Source organism: Gigantopelta aegis, chromosome 4 (assembly GCF_016097555.1).
Source record: "Gigantopelta aegis isolate Gae_Host chromosome 4, Gae_host_genome, whole genome shotgun sequence".
Taxonomy (NCBI): domain Eukaryota; kingdom Metazoa; phylum Mollusca; class Gastropoda; order Neomphalida; family Peltospiridae; genus Gigantopelta; species Gigantopelta aegis.
In genome coordinates this window covers 69,580,361-69,607,121 of record NC_054702.1, presented here as the reverse complement: position 1 = coordinate 69,607,121, position 26,761 = coordinate 69,580,361, and the positions used below count along the sequence as shown (strand labels likewise).

General features: G+C 34.0%; 1 protein-coding gene across 4 annotated transcripts in view; it reads right to left on the bottom strand.

Annotated features, from left to right (window-relative positions):
* The window catches only part of LOC121371005 (sperm-associated antigen 17-like), a 45,866-nt gene extending 19,659 nt beyond the window's left edge, over positions 1-26,207 (bottom strand). The window contains exons 1-19 of one of the 4 annotated variants that reach the window (XM_041496602.1): positions 25,995-26,207; positions 23,209-23,349; positions 22,222-22,413; positions 21,408-21,440; positions 19,318-19,474; positions 18,129-18,320; positions 17,335-17,519; positions 16,410-16,548; positions 15,455-15,627; positions 14,773-14,910; positions 12,466-12,742; positions 9,015-9,239; positions 8,343-8,507; positions 7,193-7,231; positions 4,603-4,796; positions 3,076-3,230; positions 2,146-2,324; positions 1,194-1,390; positions 282-428 (exon numbers count right to left, since the gene is read on the bottom strand). In XM_041496602.1, coding sequence (XP_041352536.1) covers positions 282-428; positions 1,194-1,390; positions 2,146-2,324; positions 3,076-3,230; positions 4,603-4,796; positions 7,193-7,231; positions 8,343-8,507; positions 9,015-9,239; positions 12,466-12,742; positions 14,773-14,910; positions 15,455-15,627; positions 16,410-16,548; positions 17,335-17,519; positions 18,129-18,320; positions 19,318-19,474; positions 21,408-21,440; positions 22,222-22,413; positions 23,209-23,349; positions 25,995-26,090 — 3,024 coding nt within the window. In that variant the 5' untranslated portion in view covers positions 26,091-26,207. The remainder of the gene's footprint in view (positions 1-281; positions 429-1,193; positions 1,391-2,145; positions 2,325-3,075; positions 3,231-4,602; positions 4,797-7,192; positions 7,232-8,342; positions 8,508-9,014; positions 9,240-12,465; positions 12,743-14,772; positions 14,911-15,454; positions 15,628-16,409; positions 16,549-17,334; positions 17,520-18,128; positions 18,321-19,317; positions 19,475-21,407; positions 21,441-22,221; positions 22,414-23,208; positions 23,350-25,994) is intronic. The other 3 variants (XM_041496604.1, XM_041496603.1, XM_041496605.1) reach the window with 3 other exon arrangements.
* Between the last annotated feature and the right edge of the window lie 554 nt (positions 26,208-26,761).

Sequence of the window (26,761 nt, the reverse complement as noted above, 5' to 3'; positions counted from 1 at the left end):
TATGATTATTACCATATTTGGTATAAATAGCGAGAGAATTTTTTTATTGGCACCACATACTTCCAAATAACAATGGATCTTTTTAATGCATTCCACCCCCACCCCACCCCCAAACAGGACAGCATATACCATGTTTTTTTAATATACCAGTTCTGGGACATAGGAGATATACCTGATGAGGGGTGGTAATTTTTCCATTAGCAGCAAAGGGATCTTTTATATGCACTTTCTCACAGACAAGATTTGCATGCATACAGACTATGCCTAAGAAATCCACCAACCTTCCAGAACTTTTTATCTTCCAGTGGTATGTCTACAGACTCTGTTGATTGACCTGACGGAACTGCTTGACCTTTCTGTGACCCCTTCTTAGCACTATTCCGAGACGAAGGTCGTTTTTTCTCCTTTTCATCTTTCTCATCATCCTTCTATATTTAAATGTAAAAAATATATATATAAACACTATTGCCTTGTTATAAATGTCTCAAAATAAAGAAAAATTAAAACATTTTGAAAACTGTACTTATTATATTATAGTTTATTTTCTACACAATATAAAATGAGCTTCCATTTTACGTACGTTTTTGTTCCTGGTAAAATAATTTTAAACTATTATGAGCTTTGGCAAATGACATGTATGAACATTATTTCACTTCATACATAAACTTAATCTGTGAAATGGTAGCGAGTTTAATATCCTCTTTAGTACCAATAATCATGCTTTAAACAATGTTTTGTTTGTTGGCAGGTCAGTACTACATGTTATTTATTTATCACTTGATTGTTTAAAAAAGGAGGTAAAATATGAAAATAGGCTTGAAGAAAACTAATTCCACAGTGATTTTTATGAGATGGTTACAGCTAATAATTATTATTACGTAATAATTACATTATAATGTAAAGTTGTGAAGTACTGGTTGGAATGAGAAATAACACACTGGGTATATGTATGAGAATGGGTAGGTAGCTTCTAAAATAAGCTAAATCTGGTTCTGACAGACTGAAATGCAAGTCAAAAAAGTGATATCAATGAGAGAAACATACAAGCAATAAGACAAAATTGACTTCCAGAACACATGTTTAATTAACATCTGTCAAAAATTAATGACTATCAGATGTACCAGTTTTTCAGCAGTGAATATACAGGCATTATCTAACACTACCAGTAATGATAAAAAAAAAAATACACTAACCTTTTTAGGAGATTTCGATCTTGATCTCTTCTCCGCTTTCTCTGCCTTCTGTCTTTCCTTCTCATCCTCCTCAGCTTTAATCTGATCCTGTTCCATTTTCCAAGCTTTCAGTGATCCAGGTCTGACAAATGAAGAACCAAGAGGTGTCGGTGTCCTTTCACGGCTGCTTGACTTCGACCCTCCTTTGGGGGAACGACCTTTAATATTATGGGAAGACAATTGATCTTTTGTAAAAAGAGAACTTTCAAAATTGTAAAAAACCAAATTCTAATTACCTTTAACCTGTGGATTTTCAGAAAGTGTTATTTTTTAGGACATTTTTTTCTTCTTTTGTCTGTTAGTGAGTATTTAACTCTACTAGATATTACAGTGGCTAAATTACATCACTGATTATTTCCTCGTTTTTTTGGAGGGGGTGGGGTGGAAGTATGAAATTTATATACATTAATCATAGATGTCCTGTTGTTAGGGCTGCAGGTATAGTTGTATGTTTATGTGAAATGTTCAACAATCCAATAAAAAAAATAATAACAACATTAATGACAATGACTGTGACATTCCACTCATTAATTACAAATATGGCTAATGTTGCTACAGCCAACTTAACTCTCAATTCATTTACCTTTCTGTCTATATAACTACAGCATTTTAAAGTAAAGTTTGTAAAATTGCTCTATAAATTTGTAACACATTTCATTATTTCTTACACACCAATTGTTGTTACTGAGAATACTTCAAACAAGTTTTTCTTTAAAAACAAGATTAATTCCAAAAGAAAGTTGGTTGAAATATTTTTTTCTTCTAAAAAACACTAGCAGCATTCAAAGAAATACCATGACCTTTCTATTGGTATCTGCACTGTATTACTGCTGAGGTAAACAAACCATTACTCAGACAATTTTCAAACAAAGATTGTTTCAAATGTTTTAAAATGCCAGTGAAAAATACCTACTTCTTGACTTTGCAGGTGATTGTTTTCTCCCTTTCTGAGTTTTCTCGGCAGATTTGGCAGCCAATTCTTCCTCCTTTTTGAACTTGTCGACTTCAAGTTGCAGTATTGTGGCCTGATACTCGGCTTCTTTTTCTTTTAGCCAATCCGCTATCGAGTCGGATACATACTCTAAGTAGTTTCTGCACGTGTAACAAAATTACATGTGAACGAACAAATTAACTAACATGTGTGACCTTAGTCTTAGCAAAACAACTCCATAAAACAACCCAGAAACAATGAACCAATTATTTTGGCGATGTTTTAGTTAAAAAGTGAATCAAAATGTATAATTATTTAAAAACAAAACATACAAATAAACTATGGTTAACTATGTGTGTGATATAGATAGATATAAATATTTTAACATTGTAAGCCAGCGACATAAATGAGCAGTCTAATACTGGAAAACAAAACCACATGTTGACTGTGGAATCTTTTAAATACAAAGTTTTAAAACATACTTACCTTGATTTTTGTACTGCATTATACTTTCCCCCACAGCTCTTTACACTGTTGTTTTTCATAATTTTTATTCCTAATGTCAATCATCATATTCATGTCCTTACCTTTGTCTGACACCCAATAGCCAGTGTGTATTTTAGTGCTGGGGTGTCGTTTAACATTCATTCATTCAGTTTATGTTTGGTCTGGAATCAATCCCCGCCCGTGGACCCATTGGGCTATTTCTCGTTCCAGCCAGTGCTCCACAACTGGTTAACAAAGGTTGTGGTATGTACTATCCTGTCTGTGGGATGGTGCATATAAAAGATCCCTTGTTGCTAAATAAAACATTTCCTTCCTTCCTTCAGTCTATGTTTATTCAGACTCACATATATTGGTGAACGTTAATTGGAAAATTATTTATGAACTAATAATTGAATAGTTGCTGACCTGAAGCCGAGGTTCGAGTGAACTTCACAGTGCCAGTCAACATGATTCTGGACCTCTGGGTTGTGGGGATTGTGAAGACAAACCAACAAGGTGTGGTCACGTTTGTGGTAGTACGTGTCCATAAACTGAAGGTTGTATGACGCATCTTTCAATATCTGTAACACACAGAGTTTAGTATACTAATAATAATATAATTAGCATTTGTATCATTAGTGTATTAAAATATCATCACAATTAAATAGACATGACAATGCAATAATATAAAACAAATATCTAGAATATTATAATTAAAATTGTTTTATTTAAAGCTATTTGGATATTATAATTTAGTCTAGACAGTGACAAGAAATCTGCTGCTTATCATAAAGCAGCAATGCATCATGCATGTATATATCACTTTTTGATGTGACAGAAGCAAGTCTCTATATACTTTCACACTAACCAAGTACCATGTGTCCAAGGCCCGTTTTGAGGCACTTAGCACCAAGCCCTAATCTAGAATTGAAAAAGTAGAAGTGACTTCTCCCTTCTCAGAAGAAAGGGGTGAAGTTTGATAAAAAAAAACTGGCGAAGTGAAAATTATTGATACATTTTGTAATGTTTCGCCAGTTTCCGCATTCAATCAGAAAAATTCAGAATTTTACCCACGGTTCTAATCATAATATTTAGATATAAAATACTACTTCAAGTAATAAAGTTTAAACAAAACAGTTGTATGTTTCATTAAAAACGTGATATTATTAAGTAGTTGATAATGTGTCGCTATGTTAAAATTAAAGTATTAATTAGTATTTTTTGGCATTACTGAAATGAATGTGTCCGAGGATTAACAACGCTTGATTGGTCACAGCACATGGTGACATTGACATTGAGGAACAATAGCCCAGTTTATGGGAGTATTAAAATTTGTTAGTTGACTTTGATAATATATTGAACAAGGTAAAACATACATCAAATCAATCACACATTACAATGCCTGTGTGCAGAAACCATTTCCCAATAATAGGCAGGTTCACAAGTACTCGATGATACAGTCTGGCACCAAAGAAAAAACACTGTCTGACATCTGGCGATAAGGTGCCAAGTGAGCTATGACAACAAACAAGTTGGGATCTTGACGTCTGTTGTGTGATTTAATTTTTAAAATTGGATTAGGTCCACAATCTTACGGCGACTTCGACTTCCCACTACTGCTAATAACTCAGCGACTTAAGCCGACTTTCGCTCATTTTGCCGGCAAGATTGGGGCCTTAGCACCTTAGGAAAGCTAGATATTGTGCACTTCTAGTCACTTCTGATAACCTAATTTAAAACTGTTATTCCTAAATGTTGGCACCAGAGCTGATGAACTGGTCCACTAAAATGGTAGAGCTATAGTTATGCTATTGTCTGTCTTTTCCTCTAATCTACAAGTTAATAGTTCAGAACAGACGTACTGCTTCAGCCTCAATCACATATAGTATACCCACACCCCCTGATGTCAAACTCAGATGACTAGGATGCAATACGGCTGGACTATCTTTTCACCTGCAGCATGATGTGAGGCTCGAAGTGTTCGGCAAAACACCACTGGTCGAGAACCCGTTTCTGTGAATCAACGATCTCCATCATGCTTTCTTCCAGCGTCTTCTCGTCATTCTCCGTTTCTTTCGATTCATTCTCCTCTTCCTCGTCCAGGGTCTCGGGCGGCACCGACGAGTTCGCGTCAACCTCAAAGTGAACTGTAAACAGATTCAGTGATATAACTATTCAGCACCATGATATATAGAGAATAACTAGTTAATGACATAGAATATTGGCTTTATCCAGTGATGGTAAGAATGGGAAATTTGTCATTTGAATTAATGGAATAAAGCCGATATTCTATGTCATTAACTAGTTATTATCTTTATCTTGCAGACCATATAAATTAAGAGGAAAGCTATTATATCTGTTATTTTAGCTACATGGTATGATAACCTAGAGGTCAAATGAGCGATTTTGTAATGTAGCTATATGTGTGACGTCATATTCTGCTACTATACGTTTATGACTTTCTTAATCTGTCATAATCTGTCAATCAATAGAAACAGTAGTTGCAGAATAAAATGCATCAGATGTGCATCAAGTGGGCTAACAAATGAATAAACAACAGTTCAAGATTAATAAACAACTGTTATTCAGATTGATACATAAACCAAATTCTTGTGCAAGGTAAAATTATTCATACGTACTAACTTTCAGTTAATAAATACAATACTACATTATCATAGGTACTGTATAATGACAATACAGGAAATTTGTTGCCATTGACATTAACGAAAGACCCTCATTTTCTAACAATTATAACTTGTATATATATATATATATGGTCTCAGCAGAGATAACCAACAATTCTAATTGAAACTTATATAACACAACATTTGATTGACTGATTAGGTAAAACTCCACTGTAGTTAAAACTGCATGTAATTATACTGTGGTAGAAATACTTCAGATTTTCATACTGACTTTATCATATTTTGAGTCATGAGTATTTCGTAATTTCCATAATTATGTAGTTATGGGAATTTTCTCTGTAACTTTTAAAGTATTTTAATGGTTATTTTCATATTCTTTTCTTTTTTTGTGTCTTCCTGTTCTTTTTCATAATTTTACATAATAATCCAAATGATTTATCAAAAAAACAATAAAATAATAATAATAATAATATACAACTAATCAAATGGCTATAAATGACTAGAGATTATGGGAAATATATCAACAGAATAAACATGAAATTAAATATATTAAAAACATCACTTACTAGTAGATACTTTAAATGACACACAAAGCCATTAAAATAAAAACAGAATGAAGAAAACTTTAAAATTTATGTAATTAGATTTTTATACCTTTATCAGAAAAATAATATGCAACCTGACTTCAATATTACTACATTTTCACCCAACATAATTTTTTGGACCCAACATCCCAACAGTAAAAAAGTGTAATTAAACAGGTAAGCAATGAAATAGAAGATATTATTAATAAATATAGGAAAAGAAACATTCAACAAACCAGAACAAATTAGAACTACTAACTTGAACGACAAATTTCAGATGGCAAAAGTATAACACATAAAAATTATATTCAGAACAAAATCATCTTTTGGTGGGTTTTTTATTAATTATAAAAAACAACTAATATTTTTAAACAATGAACATGACAAACAAAATGTGTTGTGGTGAATAAATTAAAGCAAACCATTTATAATAATGTATCCAATTTATCTTGAACGAAACTAAAACCAAACAGCTCATGCAGGACCTGGTACTCTTGTAATGTTTTAAATATTTAATCGGAACATTAACTTAATTAACCGAAATCTTTCTATCACATAAAGAGATGTTACTTTAACCTGCATTCCAAAGGGACTTAAATCAAATTAACTCTTTTTAAGAATGGAAACCTATTTCTTAACGCCATAATCATATGAAACTGCTTTGTCCTGATTGCAGCACTAACAATGATGGACAAATACACTTTATACTTGGTAGATACCTGATGAAGTAACATTATTGTTTGTGAAAAAGGGTATACAGATGAGAAAAAACTGCAAAATTTATTTTTGCCATGTTTTGACAGTTGTTGGTCATATAAAATTACAATGTTCACATTTTCTGACACTCTGCATCTTGAACATATAATTATCATGAGAGTCGTTCCTATGTGTAAAAGATTCAAAGTGTAAAGAGGTTGACAATAGCATTTTAGGCAATTAAAATACAAACTACCATTTCATGAATAAAAATAAAATAAACTGATCAATTATTAAAACAAAAAAACCCAGATTGCTTTTGATTTAATAATCAAATGCTTGTATGTTGAAAAATTATTTCAACCAAACAGATAGTTGAAACATGTATAGACAGCCAGCCAATAAAGTCCAGGCTTATTGCTAGCACTTTAATTTAGGTGACCAAAGTTTTCTTTGTAATATTATTAAATATTTTTGTTGTAGCCTTTCAGTACAAAATGAATCAATGCATATCCTAAAGATTCCCAATCTACTGTTGAGCATAGAAAGACTCTTAACAGGAAAATAAGAATGTAAAAAACACACAATCACAACTTGAACTAGAAAATACTTACTAACCACAATGGCGTATTGCAACTCGTTTTTCTTTCTTAGTGACTAAATATATTGGAATTTATGCAAGTGTTTCATATCTCAAGACAACACTAAATGGTTACATGCAATTAGGTTCAAACTGGAGAAGCAAATAAGTTAAGAAATTAATTTTTTTTTAAGTTTTTAGACTTAATGCTCTGCAAAACATCTCACCCAGAAACCAGTTGTATAGCGATAGAGACATAATATGAAACTGTATAATGTAGAAGGGGCAGAATTTAGCTCAGTAGGTTGAGTACTCGCTTGAGGTACTTGTGCCGCAGGATCGAACCACCTCGGTGGATTCATTCAACTCATTGTTTTTTTCTCATTCGATCCAATGCACCAAAACTGGTCAAAGGCTGTGGTATGTGCTTTCCTGTCTGTGTGAAAGTGCATATAAAAGATCCCTTACTGCATTAGGAAAAATGTAGCAGGTTTCCTCTTATTACTATGCGTCAGAATTAACAAATGTTTAACATCCAATAGCTGACAATTTAATTAATCAATGTGCTCTAGTGGTGTCTTTAAACAAAACAAACCTTTTAACTGTATGATATAGAAGTAACCATAATTATATTTTTCATGAATATAGAAAGTTAATGAATTTATGTCTTAGCTAAAATACAAAAAGACATATTTTTCTTTCAATAGTGTATAATTAAATTTCTGTTACATTCATTACAACGTAACGTCATCCGATTGGTCCAGACGTAGAAACGGGAGTTTGTTCATTTTTCGATGAACGTAAAAATGACGTCGTCAGGGAACGTCATATGTGATGACGTCATTTTATATGGGCAAGATGTCTTAATGAGCGTTATTGTTTATGGATAAAAAAATCATTCAAAATAAAGTATGACGTTTTAGTGTTATTATTAGCATGTATCATTAAAATTTAATTATAAGTATTGTCTGTTATTTCTTTTACGTTCATCTGGGTATGAACAAAAAAAATCATCCGCAAACTTATGTGAGAACGGCTTCGCTGATTCACACAGTTTGCGGATGATTTTTTTTGTTCATACCCCGATGAACGTAAAAGAAACAACAGACAATCCTTCAAATGACCGATACCTTAACACAGACAAATAATGTGATTGTGAAAACCTGTCATGGATTATTTTTTAAGTACCTGAATTGCTGCGTGACTGTTTAATTGGTGGAGACTCTGACCGAGAACTGGACCGCAGGATGCCTTTCTTACTGCTTTCGCCGGTGGATGGTCGAGACTGGTCCGATGTCACATTACTCAGGTCCAGAGACCGGTTCGTCTCAAATGGACAGGGTGAAGAAGTACCTGTCCAATAACAGACACACAATATTCACTAACATACACAAAGAATTAAAGCCAATGAATAGGAATTATAGTACATAAAAAAACACCTAATACTGTGTCAACATAATATGAAACCCTGTGGTCCAAAAACAAATATGACAACTTGTGGCTCTAACATTAGTATCATTAATGTGAAAACTGGTGGCTCTAGCACTCATATAATATAAAAAAATTGAAGTCTTAACATCAAAATAACACCAAACAGCCAAAAACATATCTAAATTGTAAACTGATGAACAAAAAGAATATGCTCACCTCCTAATATAAACTAAATAAAGACCTTGTTTTATTCCTTTTTAATTCTATAATAATAATAACACTTAAATTCTCAATGTACCACAAATAAATTCATTAATCTACTGCTAGGAACACTAAACAAAAAATATTTTACTGAAAAATAATGATTATTCACTGAAACCAGATGCTTGCTTCTTCTGACAGTGCATTAGCATCAATAAAAAGAAATACCTGACATGAGCTCATCAGATGGGGTGGTGGGCTGGTTCGTAATATTAGGCGACAGACTCTTATCATGCTTCGGTATCATCCCTTTGAAGAACGGATATGGGTCATCCCACGGAATGGCAGAATGCAGCAGTCCTTCTCCCTCCAGGGTCATGATGAATCCATTTGGGTCGGTCACCTTCAGGTCCATTGATTCAAACACAAACTGCTTAAAGGCTCTGTCAATTTCTGTGGAAAGGAAAGGTATGTTTGTCTAGTTGCACCTGAAGACGTTGTTTAATCAGTTATTATGTATGTGTTAGTTATACCCTACTTCCTAGTATAAATGTGCAATGGTGAATAAGGAAGGAAGAAAATGTTTTAGTTAGCGATGCACTCAACACATTTTATTTACAGTTATATGGCATAAGACATATGGTTAAGGACCACGCATATATTGAGAGAGGAAATCCGCTGTCGCCATTTCATGGGCTACTCTTTTTGATTAGCACCAAGGGATCTCGTATATGCACCATCCCACAGACAGGGTAGCACAAACATGACCTTTATTGTGCCAGTTGTGGTGCACTGGCTGGAACGATAAATAGCCCAATGGGCCCACCGACAGGGATCGATCCCGGACCAACCGTGCATCGAGTGAGCACTTTATCACTGGGCCATGTCCCACCCTCTGGTAAATAATATACAGCCTACACTCTGAAGGTTTATCCCAGGAAGCAGGTACATGTCCCACCCTCTGGTAAATAATATACAGCCTACACTCTGAAGGTTTATCCCAGGAAGCAGGTACATGTCCCACCCTCTGGTAAATAATATACAGCCTACACTCTGAAGGTTTATCCCAGGAAGCAGGTACATGTCCCACCCTCTGGTAAATAATATACAGCCTACACTCTGAAGGTTTATCCCAGGAAGCAGGTACATGTCCCACCCTCTGGTAAATAATATACAGCCTACACTCTGAAGGTTTATCTCAGGAAGCAGGTACATGTCCCACCCTCTGGTAAATAATATACAGCCTACACTCTGAAGGTTTATCCCAGGAAGCAGGTACATGTCCCACCCTCTGGTAAATAATATTACAGCCTACAGCCTACACTCTGAAGGTTTATCCCAGGAAGCAGGTACATGTCCCACCCTCTGGTAAATAATATACAGCCTACACTCTGAAGGTTTATCCCAGGAAGCAGGTACATGTCCCACCCTCTGGTAAATAATTTACAGCCTACACTCTGAAGGTTTATCCCAGGAAGCAGGTACATGTCCCACCCTCTGGTAAATAATATACAGCCTACACTCTGAAGGTTTATCCCAGGAAGCAGGTACATGTCCCACCCTCTGGTAAATAATTTACAGCCTACACTCTGAAGGTTTATCCCAGGAAGCAGGTACATGTACCACTTAGAAATGCCCAGTGATACTTTAATTACGTGAGAAAATTATATCTGATTATGCAATATATGTTACTCAATTTGAATTGGCAGTAATATGTCTTTTAAAGTTACATTCTCTGGTTACCATGTTATAGCATCATGTACAAATGTGAAATACAAGGTCAAATGCACTTTTAAAAAAGTCGTGTGTGTTCGCTATGAACGGATATTGTCAAACATATACGCTTGATTCGTCGCCTGTGCCGCCATAGCTCGGCAAAGCACAAACGACAGCCTGTTGTCAGTTTCAGTTAACACGTGTGTTTGCCGATTTCAAATTGTAGGGTTCGTCTCAAAAAATTAAAAGAGAAATCTTGCTCTGTACAAAGAACATTCGGTTGAGGATACGGTACTAGAGTCTTTAGTTAAAACCGGTTTGATTTTGACAACATATTATCGACAGTCGTACCTTCCTATTTCAGAATTGATATTTTATAACGTGTTAGTAGAACTTTCAGAGTTTAGTTTGTATACTAGTAACACATTAATCATGTACCCGGTATATATTTTTAAAATAAAATATACTAAAGTAGACAATGAACGTTTTCACTTCTTAATTTTACGTGTTAAAATCGACAAATTCAAATAAATATTATTTCGTTTGGAAAGGGTAAAGTTAGGGGGGGGGGCGTGTTTAACGACATCAAAGATAAAGCATATTGATTTAATAATCATCTGACCCCATACAACCATAAATAAAATGTGTTGAGTGCGTCGTTAAATAAAACATATCCTATCCTTCCTTCCATCTGCTGTTGGATGTCTAACATTTGGTAATTTTGACATATAATCTTAGAGAGGAATCGGGTGCATGTGCAGGGGGAGGGTATTGGAGGTCAAAACCCTTACTTACCCAAGCTTAAAAAAAATTGAAATGTATTTTTTGGGGGAGCATGGCCCCATATAAACTTCGCTCAACCCCGATGAAATCCCTGCACATGCGCCTTGGAAACACGCTACATTTTTTTTAGCAAGGGATCGTTTATATGTACCATCCCACAGACAGTATATCACATACCATGGTCTTTTATATACCCGCTGATGGGGATCGATCCTAGACTGACTGCGCATTTAAAAAACCCACCTTTTTAGGTCTAAGTAATGAATAAAAATAACATATAGTCTTGAAAAATGTTACGTAAATCGAACACAGTACCCTTTTCCTCTATCCCTAGAGCATTACGTAATTAGTAACACCCCCTTACATGTAACGCGTATGCCAACAGCTGGCCACTGTCAAAATTTCAAGGCAAATCCCCCACCCACCCACCCCTAGAAAGGCGTTGTACCATACCTCTATGGATATAAATATGTTTTGGAGATATGAGACAACCCCTCAATCAAGACAGTTAAATTTGTTCAAAAATTGAGAAATCTCACGTGATCTCTTGTTGAGGAATTCTATACTTGTGATAAGCCAATGAAAACCGAGATCGGTACGAGCCCGTAAAAAGTGTCCCACTTTCAAAATACTGGCTTTGTTTTTGACCTGGATAAGCCAGCGTAGCGAAACCAATGCGGAGTGCGGCGTCATATATGCAAACGTAATTGGATTTTCTGTTCTATATGCTTAAATAATAAAAATATTCCGGATACTGCCACTTTAAGTGCATTTTCCCACTCAAAGGACAGTACATTATGGCCTGTGGTATACCATCCCTGGAATCCTGGATATAATAAGGCAAAAAGTAACAACAGATCTACTAGAACTTCTGTAAATAAGAAATACATGTAGTTGTTATCACCTGTAACAAGCTACAACAGTTCTGAAACATTTTTTTAAAACAGTAGCACATCAATGTCTTCAACCATTTCCATAAATTGACAAAAAGCCTTATTGGAAATGGTATCAAGTTCATAAAAAGGTGTCAATGCAAATTTATTAGTTGGTCAATTTAGAGCAAATATATTTTTTTAAAAAGATTGTGTTTAAGGTTGGTCTTTTCAGATTTTTTTTTTTATCCAATACATTTAACCTCACAACTACATTATCTTGATTCAGACTGACATAAAACAACTACCTGACTTTGACAGAGTCTCAGTGGCACAGAAATGTATCAGCTCCTGTAATCTCGCTGCTCTTTCCCGTGCTACAACAGAGGTGGGTCTTGGCAAGTCACACAGACTGGCAAATGGCAGCCGCTTCTGCATGGCCTTCTCCGCTTCCATGGCATCGAATTCGTACACAGGTTTTAGGTGGTGGGTACGGATGGTAATATCATCATGGTAGTTTATAATCAAGGGCTGATTGGGAGAATCCTGGGGCAGTTCAGGCAACTCAAAACATTTGGAAAGGACCTACAAAAGGTTTTAAAATATCAGTTAACTTGGTGATCTAGCTTAGAGGAAATCAGAAGATATGTAGTACCTAAAAAAAAAGAATTCTAAAATATATTACTCAACTGTCACTAGGGATACCTGGAAAAACATGTCAAGTAAAGCAACTCAAAGCATTTGGAAAGGACCTACAAAGGGTTTTAAAATATCAGTTAAAAAGCTTGGTGATCTTAAAGGCATATTGTCACAGACCACTGACCTATTTAATGGTCTAACAAAGTATTACCCGAACAAAAATAATTTGATTTGTCCCTAAATGTACTTTTTCAACCATCTTCTTAACCACCATACTCCATCATTTATTAATATTTTGTAAAAATAACTGAATTATGGCAATGGTCCATAATTCAAAAACTAAAATTGCCATGAGGGTTGACATGGATTTCACTCCATCACGGTTCAGTTAAGGTGATGCAATAGCTAGATTTGGTTTCCAACAATTAATGTAATTTTTAGTTACTATCCATTTTTAGAGAAATTAGGTCCTTAAATCCGTGACAGTAAAGGAAATTGGAAGATATGTAGTACCAAAAATAAATTTTTAAATATACTACTCAACATTCACGGCAGGGATACCTGGAAAAACATATATCAAGTAAAGCAAATGCATTTATTGTGTCCGATGGATGAGATGAACTGTAGTCATGGCTTACTGTGGTGATGTATTGGACATCCAAACTGAACCTGTTACACACAATTAAGATGTGCACACATTGTTTATCATGACACGTTTAGTATATCCCTAGCGAAAGTTGAGTGGTACATGTATATTATTTTTAACCCTAGTATATAATTTATGTTGAGTGAACAAAACTTGATCAAATCAATTTTATTTATCAGTATTAGTTATATCCTAATGTTGATTCTGTTGAGTCTAAATACCTTTTTGTTTCAAATGTCGTTATGTATCTTAGGTCAACATGCCTATGGGCAATTCCTCAAAACTATATAGTCAAACCTGTCTTAAGCGGTCACACAAGGGAGTAGTGAAAAACGACCGCTTAAGACAGGTGGCCGCTCTGATTACAGGTTGTCACATATACAGTCTTTAAAAGGTTTGGTTTTGTTTCTTTTTTGTTGCTGCCGTCTGTACTGCTAAATAATGCCGTGTGCTCAACTTTCGCCTCCTTCAGAAATGAGGTAATTGGAATGTATTAATTTAACTGTTCTCAATAAGTTTATTTTCTTTTTCCATTTAATTATTTAATTCCTATTTCATGCAGTGTATTGTCATAGTAAGTGAATCTACAAATGTCAAGCTTAGCCTACCCAGAGGCAATTAGATGCATTCCCGAGTCATACTTTTGTAAAGATGTTGTGAATTGAGTGAGTACTATTATTTCTGAAGGTGTGAAGATTCGTTATTTGCTGCACCATGTCACCGTTGTTAAAATATCCCTTTTATATAACAGTAAACATTTACTATGGCCACTTAATACAAGTATTTTAACGATTTGGGATCCGATATAGGTGACCACTGATTACAGGTGGCCGCTAGGACAGGTTTGACTGTACTAGTATATAATTAAGTAGTGGAATTCATTTATTTTTATCATAGTCATGTGGACCTGACAACACTTGTTTGAAAATATTCCGAAATATAATTACTGCAGTATTTATGGATACAGATGACCTTCGATTTCATTTAGTCTTACAACAGTAATTCTTATATAATTCTTCAGTTTAAATAAAAGCAATAGGTGTAAATGTATGTCATTCATTCTAAAACACTTTGAAGATATGAGCAAACAGAGCCAAGATTATTGCATGTACAGCTGACCTTTCACTCAACGTATCAAAACTTCACTTGCATAAATCTTTAAGCAGATTAACACATTTGGAATCACTGTTCATGATAAAAAGTCAAATGGACATGAATTAGCATTGGGTCTTGTCAGATCTAAAAATGGAAACATTCAAGTCTGAGAACACAGTAAAATCTGCTTTCAGTCAAACGGACAGATTATATGAAAATAACTGTTGCCTTCTACCTTGTGTTCCTCCTCGGTGAGAGCCAGTTTGAAGGCCACGTTACTGAGGTGAGCTGCCAGTTCACTGTTCAAGCCATCCGTCCTCGCAGGAGGGGGTACCTCGCTGGGTGGTTCGCGGCCCTCATCCGTGGCACAGATCTAGCGATCAATAAGAAAAACAATCACAGTAACAACTAATAAAGTTATCCACTGGTCAGAAAGTTCATAAGTCTTATACAACAATATATTTTTTTAAATCTCTAAAAACAAACCTAACTGTTTCTGTTAATAACACTGATGTTGCAGTAAAATCGACCTGCCATCCTACTGAACCTAGTGGTGCACTGAAAAACCTACTAACTAGATCCCATGCTTATAAAAAGTTTTAAAACTTACTAATTCGGACCCATGCTTATAACACATTTGAATGTGTATATACTCTTAACAATACCACTAGCATGCTTGTTTATTACTAAATGTTTTTCAAGATGCTGATAAAAATTAAAATATTGCATACAGAAAATCTGTCTCTTCTGCTGTCATTTCAAGGATATTAAAAAGTGGAATCTTAAAAGTCATCATGTATTACCCTTGAATATTTTTCTATTCTGTTACTGTCCATACTGCAGTTCCACAGGCTGTGCCCAGGTAGTTTGTTGAAAACAAGTAGATATTACTTTGAAAACAGTGTGCCACAAGTTACCTGCTCCAGCATGCAGTGAAGAACCAGAGATACGCTGACACTCTCCTGGGGTATAGTGTTCATCAGGTCGTTGTAGTATCGCATGTCAGTCAGTGGGGCGTCGTCAGGGTTTGCCAGGGACGTGGCCGCTGGTAACTCTTTGCCTGGTGTTGCAGACCCAGTCGACTGTGCATCTTTTATAATAATAATTCAAACCAAGTTGTAACAGTATTTATACACACAACAAGATCTGGACAGTAAGTGGAAATAAGCAGTAGGCCTATATAAGAAGAGTGAATGGTGAGCACTAGCATAGCCAGGGGGCATGTGAGTCATGCCTCCCCCCCCCCACCCCCAATACGCATCATACCTCTTTTCTTTTCTTTTTTCACCTTTTATATTTGGCTGTCGTCCCATAACATAACTCCTACACAATGTGGGTTCCCTTCCCTACCCCAATATAAAATCCTGGATATGCTAATGTCAGTAAGTAGAAACTTACATTATTTTACAAAATGCAAACATAAGGTTTAGTATTGGTAGTATCTTATGAGTGTTGACTTCCAAGTTTGAACAAATATAATAATTGCATATCATAACAATACTTAGCATAGGGACAAGACAAATCTGTTATATTCTGTTTTTGCTTACAATCAATCAGAAAATGACGCTTTACACCATTTGTAAAATCTGGTAATTTATTTCCAATGCATGTGCTATTTAGGATATACAACTTATCATAAATGTCATTAACTCACTGCACAATGTCATAGTTAATATTTACCCTGTACATTCGTTTATGTGCACTTTCCCACAGCAACACAGCATACACCATCATGATGACCTTTCTAAGAGCACCAGTCTAAGAGCACTTATTGGAACAGGACATAGCCTACATATCATGAAGGTTCTTTACCATAGACTTACCTCTCACTCCTAATAAATATTGATTAAAAAACTGATTAACAATAATAACCTTGGCCTTGTGATGGTAGACATGAAGGGATATGATAGAGCTTAAGATTCTCCAGGTAGGTCCGATAGAGACGGCGGGCATCTATCAGGTCATAGATCATCACGGATATGTCCTCAAACAAAGTGTTGCCAAAGTTAGTCTGAAATACACCAAATATTAGCAATAATTCATGAAAGAATTATTATAAATTTAATTATGATGAACACTATCCATCTTGCAAATTAATCTTTTTTTTAATAAATGCAAAATATTCACATAAAAGATCAATTATAAATTAAAGTGACAGATTCTAGTTTTTGAATACTATTATATAACAGCATATTTTTCACTATTATAGCCATTTTTTTATAACTGAAATAAGACATTACTTCGATTTTGTTGTTTAGATTATTCATTTCCAAACACACAATGTGTTTCTGGTCATCCTGGTTGTTTCTAATACCACGAAATGCATTTTTCATATTTTTAAAAGCACACATACATTGTACCTCTGAGAAGTAACGGTGTTAGTGACTAGCTCTAGTCTATTTTTTAAAGGTATTTCCTCATTGCAATGTCAGAGACTCTTGTTTCAGTCTAATTTATCTTTATCCAAATGATAATTTGTAGATTGACCAAACTTAGTGTCCAAAAAAGGGTCTGCAACCTTAAATGCTACTAGCTGCACGATGCAGAATCTAACAAGAAAAGTAAGTAACTTTTTAATGAAAAGAAACACAATAACTTGTCACCTCTTAGCTATCAACAACATTCAGTTATTATGTGCATGTTTGTGTAAGTATTATCAGTAATCATCAAGTATTAAGAAAGTATTACCAGTAGTAGCTCAAAGCAAATACATCTTGAAAATATAATTTAGACTACTATAGTGATGGAAACACACTCAAAAACAATCCACACCATAATTAATGCTATTACACGATACCTTCTGTTCTAGATCCTCCAGGTTAGAAGGAATGATCAATGACTTCACTTCATATTCAAGTTGAGCAATGTCATGCAGTTTAGAATTATCAGGATTTTTCTGTAGTAATAAAACGACATCTTTCCAGAATTTCTTCAGTTCCTTGGACAGAGCGGCTTTCTCTTGTCTTGCTGCTTCTTCCAAAGCTGGAGACAAATCGAAAATAAAAGTTGACTTGTTGCCCTTCATTTACTTGACCTTGTGTTCAGCTTCCAAGGTCATTAAAAATCAAATGTAATGGTGCCAAATTAATCCAAAGTGACTTTAGTATCTCAATTAGTAACTTCAGATGACCACATGATAAATATTGTGTAAACAGTTCAGTAAAATAAAGAAACATTCTTTGAGGTTGCAGACCACCATTCACTTTTGCATAAAGTCACCTCATTCATCATTAGTATATCAAAACACACAAAAAACATAACAGAGAAATATGTGAAGGCCATTTTCACAATATACAGTTAGCTGGTACGTAATGGACATTCAAAAAATCAAAACAGATTGACCAGAAAACATTTGATTTAACCACACTTAAGACAGAGAACGATCAGTTCAATTCAGTTCAGTGTGTTTAACATGCACATTCAGAGCAAGCTGTTATAGCAAACGCTCGTCATGGGTGCAAGTTCTGACTATCACCAGCTCTTTCATCCAGAACAGGAGAGAACCATCTCATTATGCTGTTATACATGCCTGTTTTTAAGTGACAGAATACTACATGCCCAGTTGTTATTTGAATGTTAAAACCTATTTACCCAGAGTTTTTTCATCTTTTTCAGTTTGGTTTGTCTCAGACTCTTTAACCTCGAAGATACTGTAGTCCTGTGAAGACACCTTGATGATGGCGTCCACATTGATGCTGATCTCAGCCAGCTGAGCAAACAGATTGGGGTTGTTGAAACCATACAGAAGGATATAGTGCTCAGCACCATCGTCAGGTTCATCGTCTGTTAAAAGAAAAAAATACTTTATTTCATTCTGTGTTTTGTTAATTGCAGAAACATTAGTAACCATTGCAGCATATTGATATTCAAACTCAGAAATATACAAACAGGGCCCGTGCTTATAAAACTTTTTAGAGTCCAGACTTCTCTAATGAAGTCATGTGCATACAATTTGTATGGTGTTGCCATGACATTCACGTCTCAGACTCTATTAGTATCAAATCTAGACTCTAAAAGTTTTATAAGCACCAGACCTAAATTACATTAGTTCCACCCACTTTTCAAATATTAACTTCCAGGGCCCCAGTTTATGAAGCGATCTTAGCACTAAGATCACCTTAAGTGCATTAGGTACTTATGCACTTAAAGTGATCATAGCACTAAGATCGCTTTGTAAAATGGGGCCTAGTTCCTTTTAAGTAAGAATTTAGTCTCTGGAGGCTACTTGATGAGGCAATCTCTATGAAAAAGGGCTGATATAGTATGAAGAGAGAAAGCTTTAACAAAGGATGTGTGCTTATAAATGTTTACAGTGAATATAACAAAATACAAATTGCTCTGATTTGAGCTTCCCAGGTCCAGACATTAAACTTTTAAATACACACATCCAGGAAGATGACAAGCATGTTTATTTGATTTCTAATACTACAGTATATGAATGTCTGTGGAGCAGATCATTTTGTAAGTAAAGAAAGGAAGAATGTTTTTAATAACATCCCAGTAGTTTAATATGCAGTTGTTAACACATGGTAACTGTGATACAAGGTCTGGAGAAAAAGAGAAAAAAACTCTGTTATCAGCACAAAGGTTAGTCCTGATTAATTGATCAAACGTCTGACACATTCACATCCATCAATGGTCTGTCTAACAGCAAATAATCTCTGATCTGTACCCATCCCACAGACAGGAAGACCAAACATAGCTCGGTCAGTCTTTGATACAGTAGTGAACAGTACTGACTATAACTGGGTATAAAGGACAATGCTGTCATTTATTTTACCAATGTATTTGCTACTGTTATCCTCCTCTCCTCTCTTCCTAAGTTTGCTTCCCTCTTTGGCTGACTGCGAATCTGGAGTTTTCCTTCCACCTTTCTTCCCAGGAGACTTGGAACGTGCATCCTTTTTGTCTTTCCCTTTCCCCTTATCTGCAGAGGACTATACAATGAAGAAATTACAATTAGCAACAACCTTAAAAATAATATGAGATCTTAATTTTCTACCTAAGTAATAGTTCTGAATAATATTTTGGTTTATTATAAGTTTTTATTTTCTAGGTTTACAAACATAATCTTTCTTTTTTTTTCTTTCTTTTTTTTTTTTTTTTTTGGGGGGGGGGGGAGGGGGGGGTCCTTTTGTTTTATTTAATTGGTTTTTATGTTAGTTAATTAATTAAAATGGGCTTATATATATATAGCATTACACATTCTAGGCAGTGCATATGAATAATAAAAAAAGTTATCACAATGATGTTAAAAACATTGGCTGCAAATTTAGTAGGAGTCTAGCTATCCTGCAAATCTTAGATTTTGGGTCCCAAGCATAAGATTATGAGATGGAATTCCAAAATACCTGTATTACATCATTCCGGTGAAAACTTCTTTTTTTTTAAATGTCAATCTCCAAATTCAATGCCTGATCCCTGTGTTATTATTTTTTAAAGTTTTATAACAATAGAACAATATATAAGACATGTTCTTAGTTTTAGACATAAAGTAATAATTCAAAATGTTTTAACAAAAATAAAATAAATTTTTACCAGACCTTCAAAACAATTTACTGTTTTCCATAATTTAACAAAGCTTATGAAAGCATGACTAATCTTTTCTTTATATATACATATTAATAATAATAATAATAATAATAACAGGAAAGTATGATATAAATAATAATGATTGACATGTCACTAAAATGGCGGACTGGGTTATATAGTAAACCAACAGTTTTGCAAGGAAATAATAAAACAAAATACTATTTTTGTATGCAATTTAGAAAACAATCAGCTCAGAAATAAATAACTTGTAGTAAATTCTTTAGCATGAAAAAAAAGGTATTTCCTGTGGGTAGGATTATAGATGCTTGTGCACTCAGAAATCAATTAAACATGATCAGATGTAAAGAAATCAAAATTTTAAGCAAGAAACTACATTTAGGTTTTAGCCAGAAATACCATACATTGTTGTTTCCCCAAACAGTAACAGTAAACAATTGTAACTCAAACATTTTCAAACACAATAATATCATCAGTAATATATATGCCAAAGTATACAGAAATGTAGCTGTTAATTTTTATTATTTTAAAATGCACTTTAAAGAGTGCATGCACTGGTACACACAAGAAAATGTATGCACTGTAAAACAGAAGGGCAAACATAACATGGATATTTATTGACCACACGTTTATTCTTAGCAGCCATAAAACACTTTTGTATGAACATTTTAAATATTACAAAAAGCTTTTTTAAATCAGTTAGTAAAAGCAAAATATTGCTGCACAAATTAGTGGTACCAATAACATCTTAAACTGACCTTGGTTTCATGCTTAAGACAATGCATTATGTTTTATTCTAATACCAACTCTACCTCAAATTAAGTGACTGTACCATGTACATGTACTTGGCTCAATATCATGATGTAAGACATTTGATATTACGGGTACCCAACTCAGCTGAGGTATTCACATATCAAAATAATTTCTGTCACTAACATCATCTTTGTACCATAATAAAACCATTGTTTTATGTGTTACGTGTGGTTCATTATACATGTATGTTTGTGGACTTTAAAATACATTGAAACAAGAACAATTCCAAAGTAAAGTAAACTTCAAAGGCGTTTCACAAATTAACACTGAATACAAAAAATGTATCAAGAAAAAATATAAAAAATTGACAATCAATGGATTCTTTGAAAGATAGGAAGCTCAATTTGCTGCGGATATTGGGCTAACAAACATCATACATAACAATGAATTATAAAATACATGATATGTTTTGTACTATGTCTTATTAACTCATAGCAAAACAAACCCTAAATATTAAAACAAAGCAACACAAAACAACTGATAACCTGAACCGATTTCAAATCTTACCTGTCTTTTGCTAGATGAACGACTTTCCGATAACTGTAGTAGATTCAAAATTTAAACATCAAAACTTATTGCAGATGGAATAATGGAAATAAACTGATGTAGTGAAACAGCCTCCTTGAACAAGATTTAACAACTGAAATCATGTCCTTCATATTATCTTTAAAAAACCCATTCTATGTTTTTTTCGCTAAATGTTTCCAAACTATTTTGACTGGGTCAATGTGGTAATTCGGTTTAATGTGTAGCATAAAATCCAGTCTAGCAAGTGTAAGCGACAAACAGGTGATAGAGCGTATCCCTGGCTTTTGGTAAATAATAAATTATCAAAACCCATCTATATGGAATTGGCATTATAGTCATCCCTGCAGTAGGTATTTTTGCTTCAGATCAGTATCAATGGAAGACACACAATAGATTGAAAATGTATTGATATAACTAAATCAGATGAATCTTATTACTGCATCACTACGGGAAATTTTTTTTCGTTTATTAATGTAACAGTAACATTTAATTCCTTTTTTGAAAATGGAGATGGGGATCAAGACACAAGGGGGAGGGGGTGGTTTATTCAAAGACATGGGCTAATTTCTGGTCAAATACGGTAATCTGAAAACTGGTGAAAAATGGATATAAAATATCAATGTCAAATCATTTCACTTCCTCTGGCTTGAACCTATTACCTGATGTAGGTCACAATGTATGCTCAAGTCACATGGGCTTCATAACAGCTTGCTCTGACTAGTAGATTACATGGTTACCTCTCAACAAAAATAAGGTCTTTTTTCTTCTTTTTTTAAATAAAATATCTGCTTACTTTCTTCTCGGTCTCTCTTCTCTTGAGGTCAGCTGCTTTCACGGTCAACAGTTTGAACTTGATGAGTCGAGCCAGAAGAGGCAGTGGGATCTCTTCGTTGATATCGAGATACAACTTGCAAGCCTCACACACCTCATAATGGGCAGGAACATCTTTGGTCTTTTTATTCTTCGGATTACCAAGTTCATTCACCTAAAATTTGAAAAGTGCCAGGACTGTTCACAGAAATGGTGAAACTTAAGTAGGTATCCTCTGTGACAATACTGCATTTGATTGAGCACAAAACTGTGTCATCAAATGTAGCAGTATATTGGTGCCTAATACTTTATGGTAGCATTAATATATGTAAATTATAGTATATATTAAAATGGTACCTTTAATATATATATAAAATAGCATACACTAAAATGATACCATTAACATATGTAAAATAGCAAACATAAAATGATACCATTAATATATGTAAAATAGCATACACTAAAACGGTACCATTAATATATGTAAAATACCGTAGCATACCAGTACACTAACATGTTTTAATTAAAACTCAAATTATTATTCTTCAGGAACTTAATTGTTTTTAACAAAAATTATTTTTTTAAAACTGAGCATTCCAAGTAGATTTGTTTTTAATCTGTTCCTGTCTATAACATTGATAATTAAGATGACAAAGTGACAACAAAACTTTTGTTCTAATGTTTGACAGTAGCATCTGTGGCATCTTCTATATTCAGCTTTATGAGTGAGACAGTTGGAGCCAGAAGGAAAGCAGAGATTGAAATTGACTGCTGGCCCGAATATAAATCTACTGGACCAACCATGATTGATTCAAACTAATGTGTGAATATAAATTAATGTAAAATAATTGTCACTTCAACAGAACAACAGACAAAAAATATCTCCTGACTCATGGTGATGTTGACTGGCAAAAACCAGTGAAGACAGCAACATTTCGACCCCTGGATAGTACAAAATAAATCACCAAACCTCCTTGTCCAGCTGTTCTTTGGAAATGACAGTGAAGAGTTTCCTGATGCCACTTGCAACAGCCGAGCTGAGAGCATTGATGTGAGAGTAGTCTTCTGGTCGGTTCCCAACAATAAATGTTATGTTTGACTTCCACTTTTCCTAAAATATAAAAAAAACATATCACAAATGTTAAGGGGTGGATTTCTACTTGTTACTTTCTATGTAAAATATAATTTAAATCTGGTTTGTTAGTTGTGTATTGTTGTTGGGGTGGTGGGGTGTTTTTTTTGTGGGGTTTTTTTTTGTGGGGGTGTTCTGGGGGGTTTCAATCAATTTATTATTACCTTTGAAGTGTTTTGGATTACGTTAACAAACAGCATGAGTAACTGTATACATGTAATTGCATTTTAAGCTTCCACTTGTGCACGTATGTTTGAAACTATTAAATACTGTAATATTATCTATAGTTTGTTTTTAGTTAATTAATGAGAGGATAATTATCAGTCTATCAGACTAGCATATGAATCTGACTTTCCATTGTTACCAATAACAATGTCAATCGACACCCAACAAATAAAATGTTTTTTGGCAACAAAACTAAAAAACAAAAACCTTCATGGTACAGCTGCAGTTATAATGTAAATCTCAGAAATATAAAATCATATTAAATGTGGATACAAGAGAATCTTTTATTTTCATCCAGGGCTTTGATAAATGTCTAAATACTTTATATATATATATATATATATATATATATATATATATATATATATATATATATATATATATATATATATATATATATATATGTGTATATATATATATATATATGTATATATATATATATATATATATATATATATATATATATATATATATATATACTTATAGTAAATCAGCTAGGCATGAAAAGACAGTAGTCAGTACCACAGAATTCATTATATGGCCTGGTGCAAATAAAATGTGACAAAAATAAAGTTTGTGACATTTTGCCTCTTTTTGAAACTGTAATTGGCAGTAAATGTAATTTCTATTCTGAGAAGTCTTACTGGTGAATAACAGATGGAAAGGAAGCTCTTATAACAATAATAATTATGAATAACAATAATTAATTTGTCAAAAGAACCAACCTATTTTACAATATAAAACACTGTCTTTAAAAACTTTTACACAACAAACTACAAAATAAATATAAAATTTAACAAATATTAAATTACTACTGATAATAATAATAGGAATTATTATTATTATAATTATAATATAGTTACATGTATGTAGAACACTGTACATAATATCAATGAAATGGGACAGCAGATGGTACACCAGTCATGGTGCACTGGCTGGAACAAGAAATAGTCCAATGGGCCCACCGACTGGGATCGATCCGAAACTGGCCGTGCATCAAGCAAGCGCTTTACCACTGGACTACGTCCCGCCCACATTATATATAAAGACACAAACAAAACAGACCCTAGGTAATCATTTCTGTTCCTTGATGATGGAGCAAGAAGTAGCTCAGTAGTAGAGAACTCTTCAGAGGTTTGATGAACTATACAATCAATTAAAAATTCAAGTCTCCTTCTTGTAAAAAACTTCGCCCTCTCATTAGTTTGAGAGAGAAGTGACTTCACTCTGTTACTTAGACCTCGCGTGAGGCCTGTTTATTGATATTAAGAATGTTAAAAAACACCTTTCCCTCATTTTTAAAATAATATTAAACAGTTTATTAGTTTTTAGGTTATTTTTATTTAAACTGAAAAGAAAAACACAGAAAAATGTAAACAAAACTAAAGTTTTAACACCTTACTTGACAGTCAGTCCAGTTCACAATTGTCACATTGTTACTAAAAATAAAAGCAAAATAAAATCCATGTTTGTGCACAACTGACCCAAGAAAAAATCCATGTAGGGATCTTAGCCATGCATGACAATGAACATGCATCTGCAGTAATGACAAACTATGCCACTCATGAAAAAGATTCCGAAACCTACCATGAGATGTGTCATGTGTGATTGTCATAGTAATATTTTTTTTAAAAAGACAAAACAAAAAAGTGCTAAAATAATCCCGGGACAATAGTGTAGCGTCTATGGCTACAAAGTGAGGTCATGGGCAGTCTATAAATAGCGGGGTCACAGATCCACATCTATTGTACCAAACCACCAGACATGCAAATTGTTTTGGATACAGAGGGATACAGGGCCTACATTAATGCACAATTGTAAAATGATGATTTACTACAGATATAAAACAATTTGTAGTGTATTTCTGATTATGCACTGCTTCATTGATGACAGACACATTTTATTAAGTATTTCAGTGTTCACATAGAAAATAGTCTTTGAATGCTTAGGTGCACCGATACACCGGAAGCACTGTAATTATTTACAAATTTATTTTCATTAATTGGTGTACATCATATCAATTATTTCTTTCCTATCTCTCCTTTTATGTTTTATTTCATTTAAGTTCATTCTAAATCTTTCTATCTCCACTTGCCAGTCCTTGTCACCTTAAAATGCAACTACAACAGGTGCTTGCTTCTGATCATGGCCATCCATGTCACATCTAAATATTACTAAATTATTTTTAAAACTTAAGGGTATTTTTGTGCAAATTACGCGAATTTTTAGTTTTAACTAACTAATATTATTCGTATATAAAGTCAAAATGGTGGTGCCATTAAAGTGTCACAACAATTCATGATGTAGTAGACATTTCGTGTGCTTTAAGTTCAACCACAAACTGAAATTGGCACGTCGTTACTCAATGCAGTTTAATTTTAAATGTCTTAGACACTTACTTCGTCAAACACGGCAGACAATAGGTTTTGTTCCCATTTGTTCGCACCACCCGATGGTAGGTGGCCACTTTTAACACGTTTTGCGGCCTTTGCCATATTAGCAATTTGTTTACAAATATCAAACTGAGTAAAAAATACTCAGATGTTGCCACTGTAGAGCGCCATTTTGTATATACGTTGCTATGAGCAATGCGCATGGGCGACGTAAAACTTCCTTTTCCGTCACTCGGAAGACATCGATCAAGCCTTGTTTTCTTTTTTTCCTTTCTAGTGTCAATGGCATTGTAACTTAACATAAGACAGTTATTACACAAACAAACAAATACAAACGATCTTTAAATTGGGTTTTTAAAGTTTGTTAAACTGTATCCCAAGTAGATCTAGCACATATTTTCAGTTTGTTTTGCATACCTTCCGGACTTAACCGAGGTGGTCCGATTATAGTGGTCCACGTGTTCCTACTACTTTCTATAAATATTTTCCAATAATGATCCTATTTTTACAGACCTCGATGGTGCAATGTCAATTGGTTTAGTTAGTATTGTATCGAACTCAGGTGTAGGCATAAGACACACTGACCAGTAGTACGTCAAAGAACTTCTTAGATTTTTTTTTTTCATTTTTTAAAATGCTATATATAAATTTTTACTGTTTTGTTAAAAACGACAATTTGATAATTCGGCCCGTTATAATGCTTAATTTAGAAATATTTTAAATAGGTAAAGTGATAAAATTAAAATTGAATAGCCATTTCAGAATTAAATATT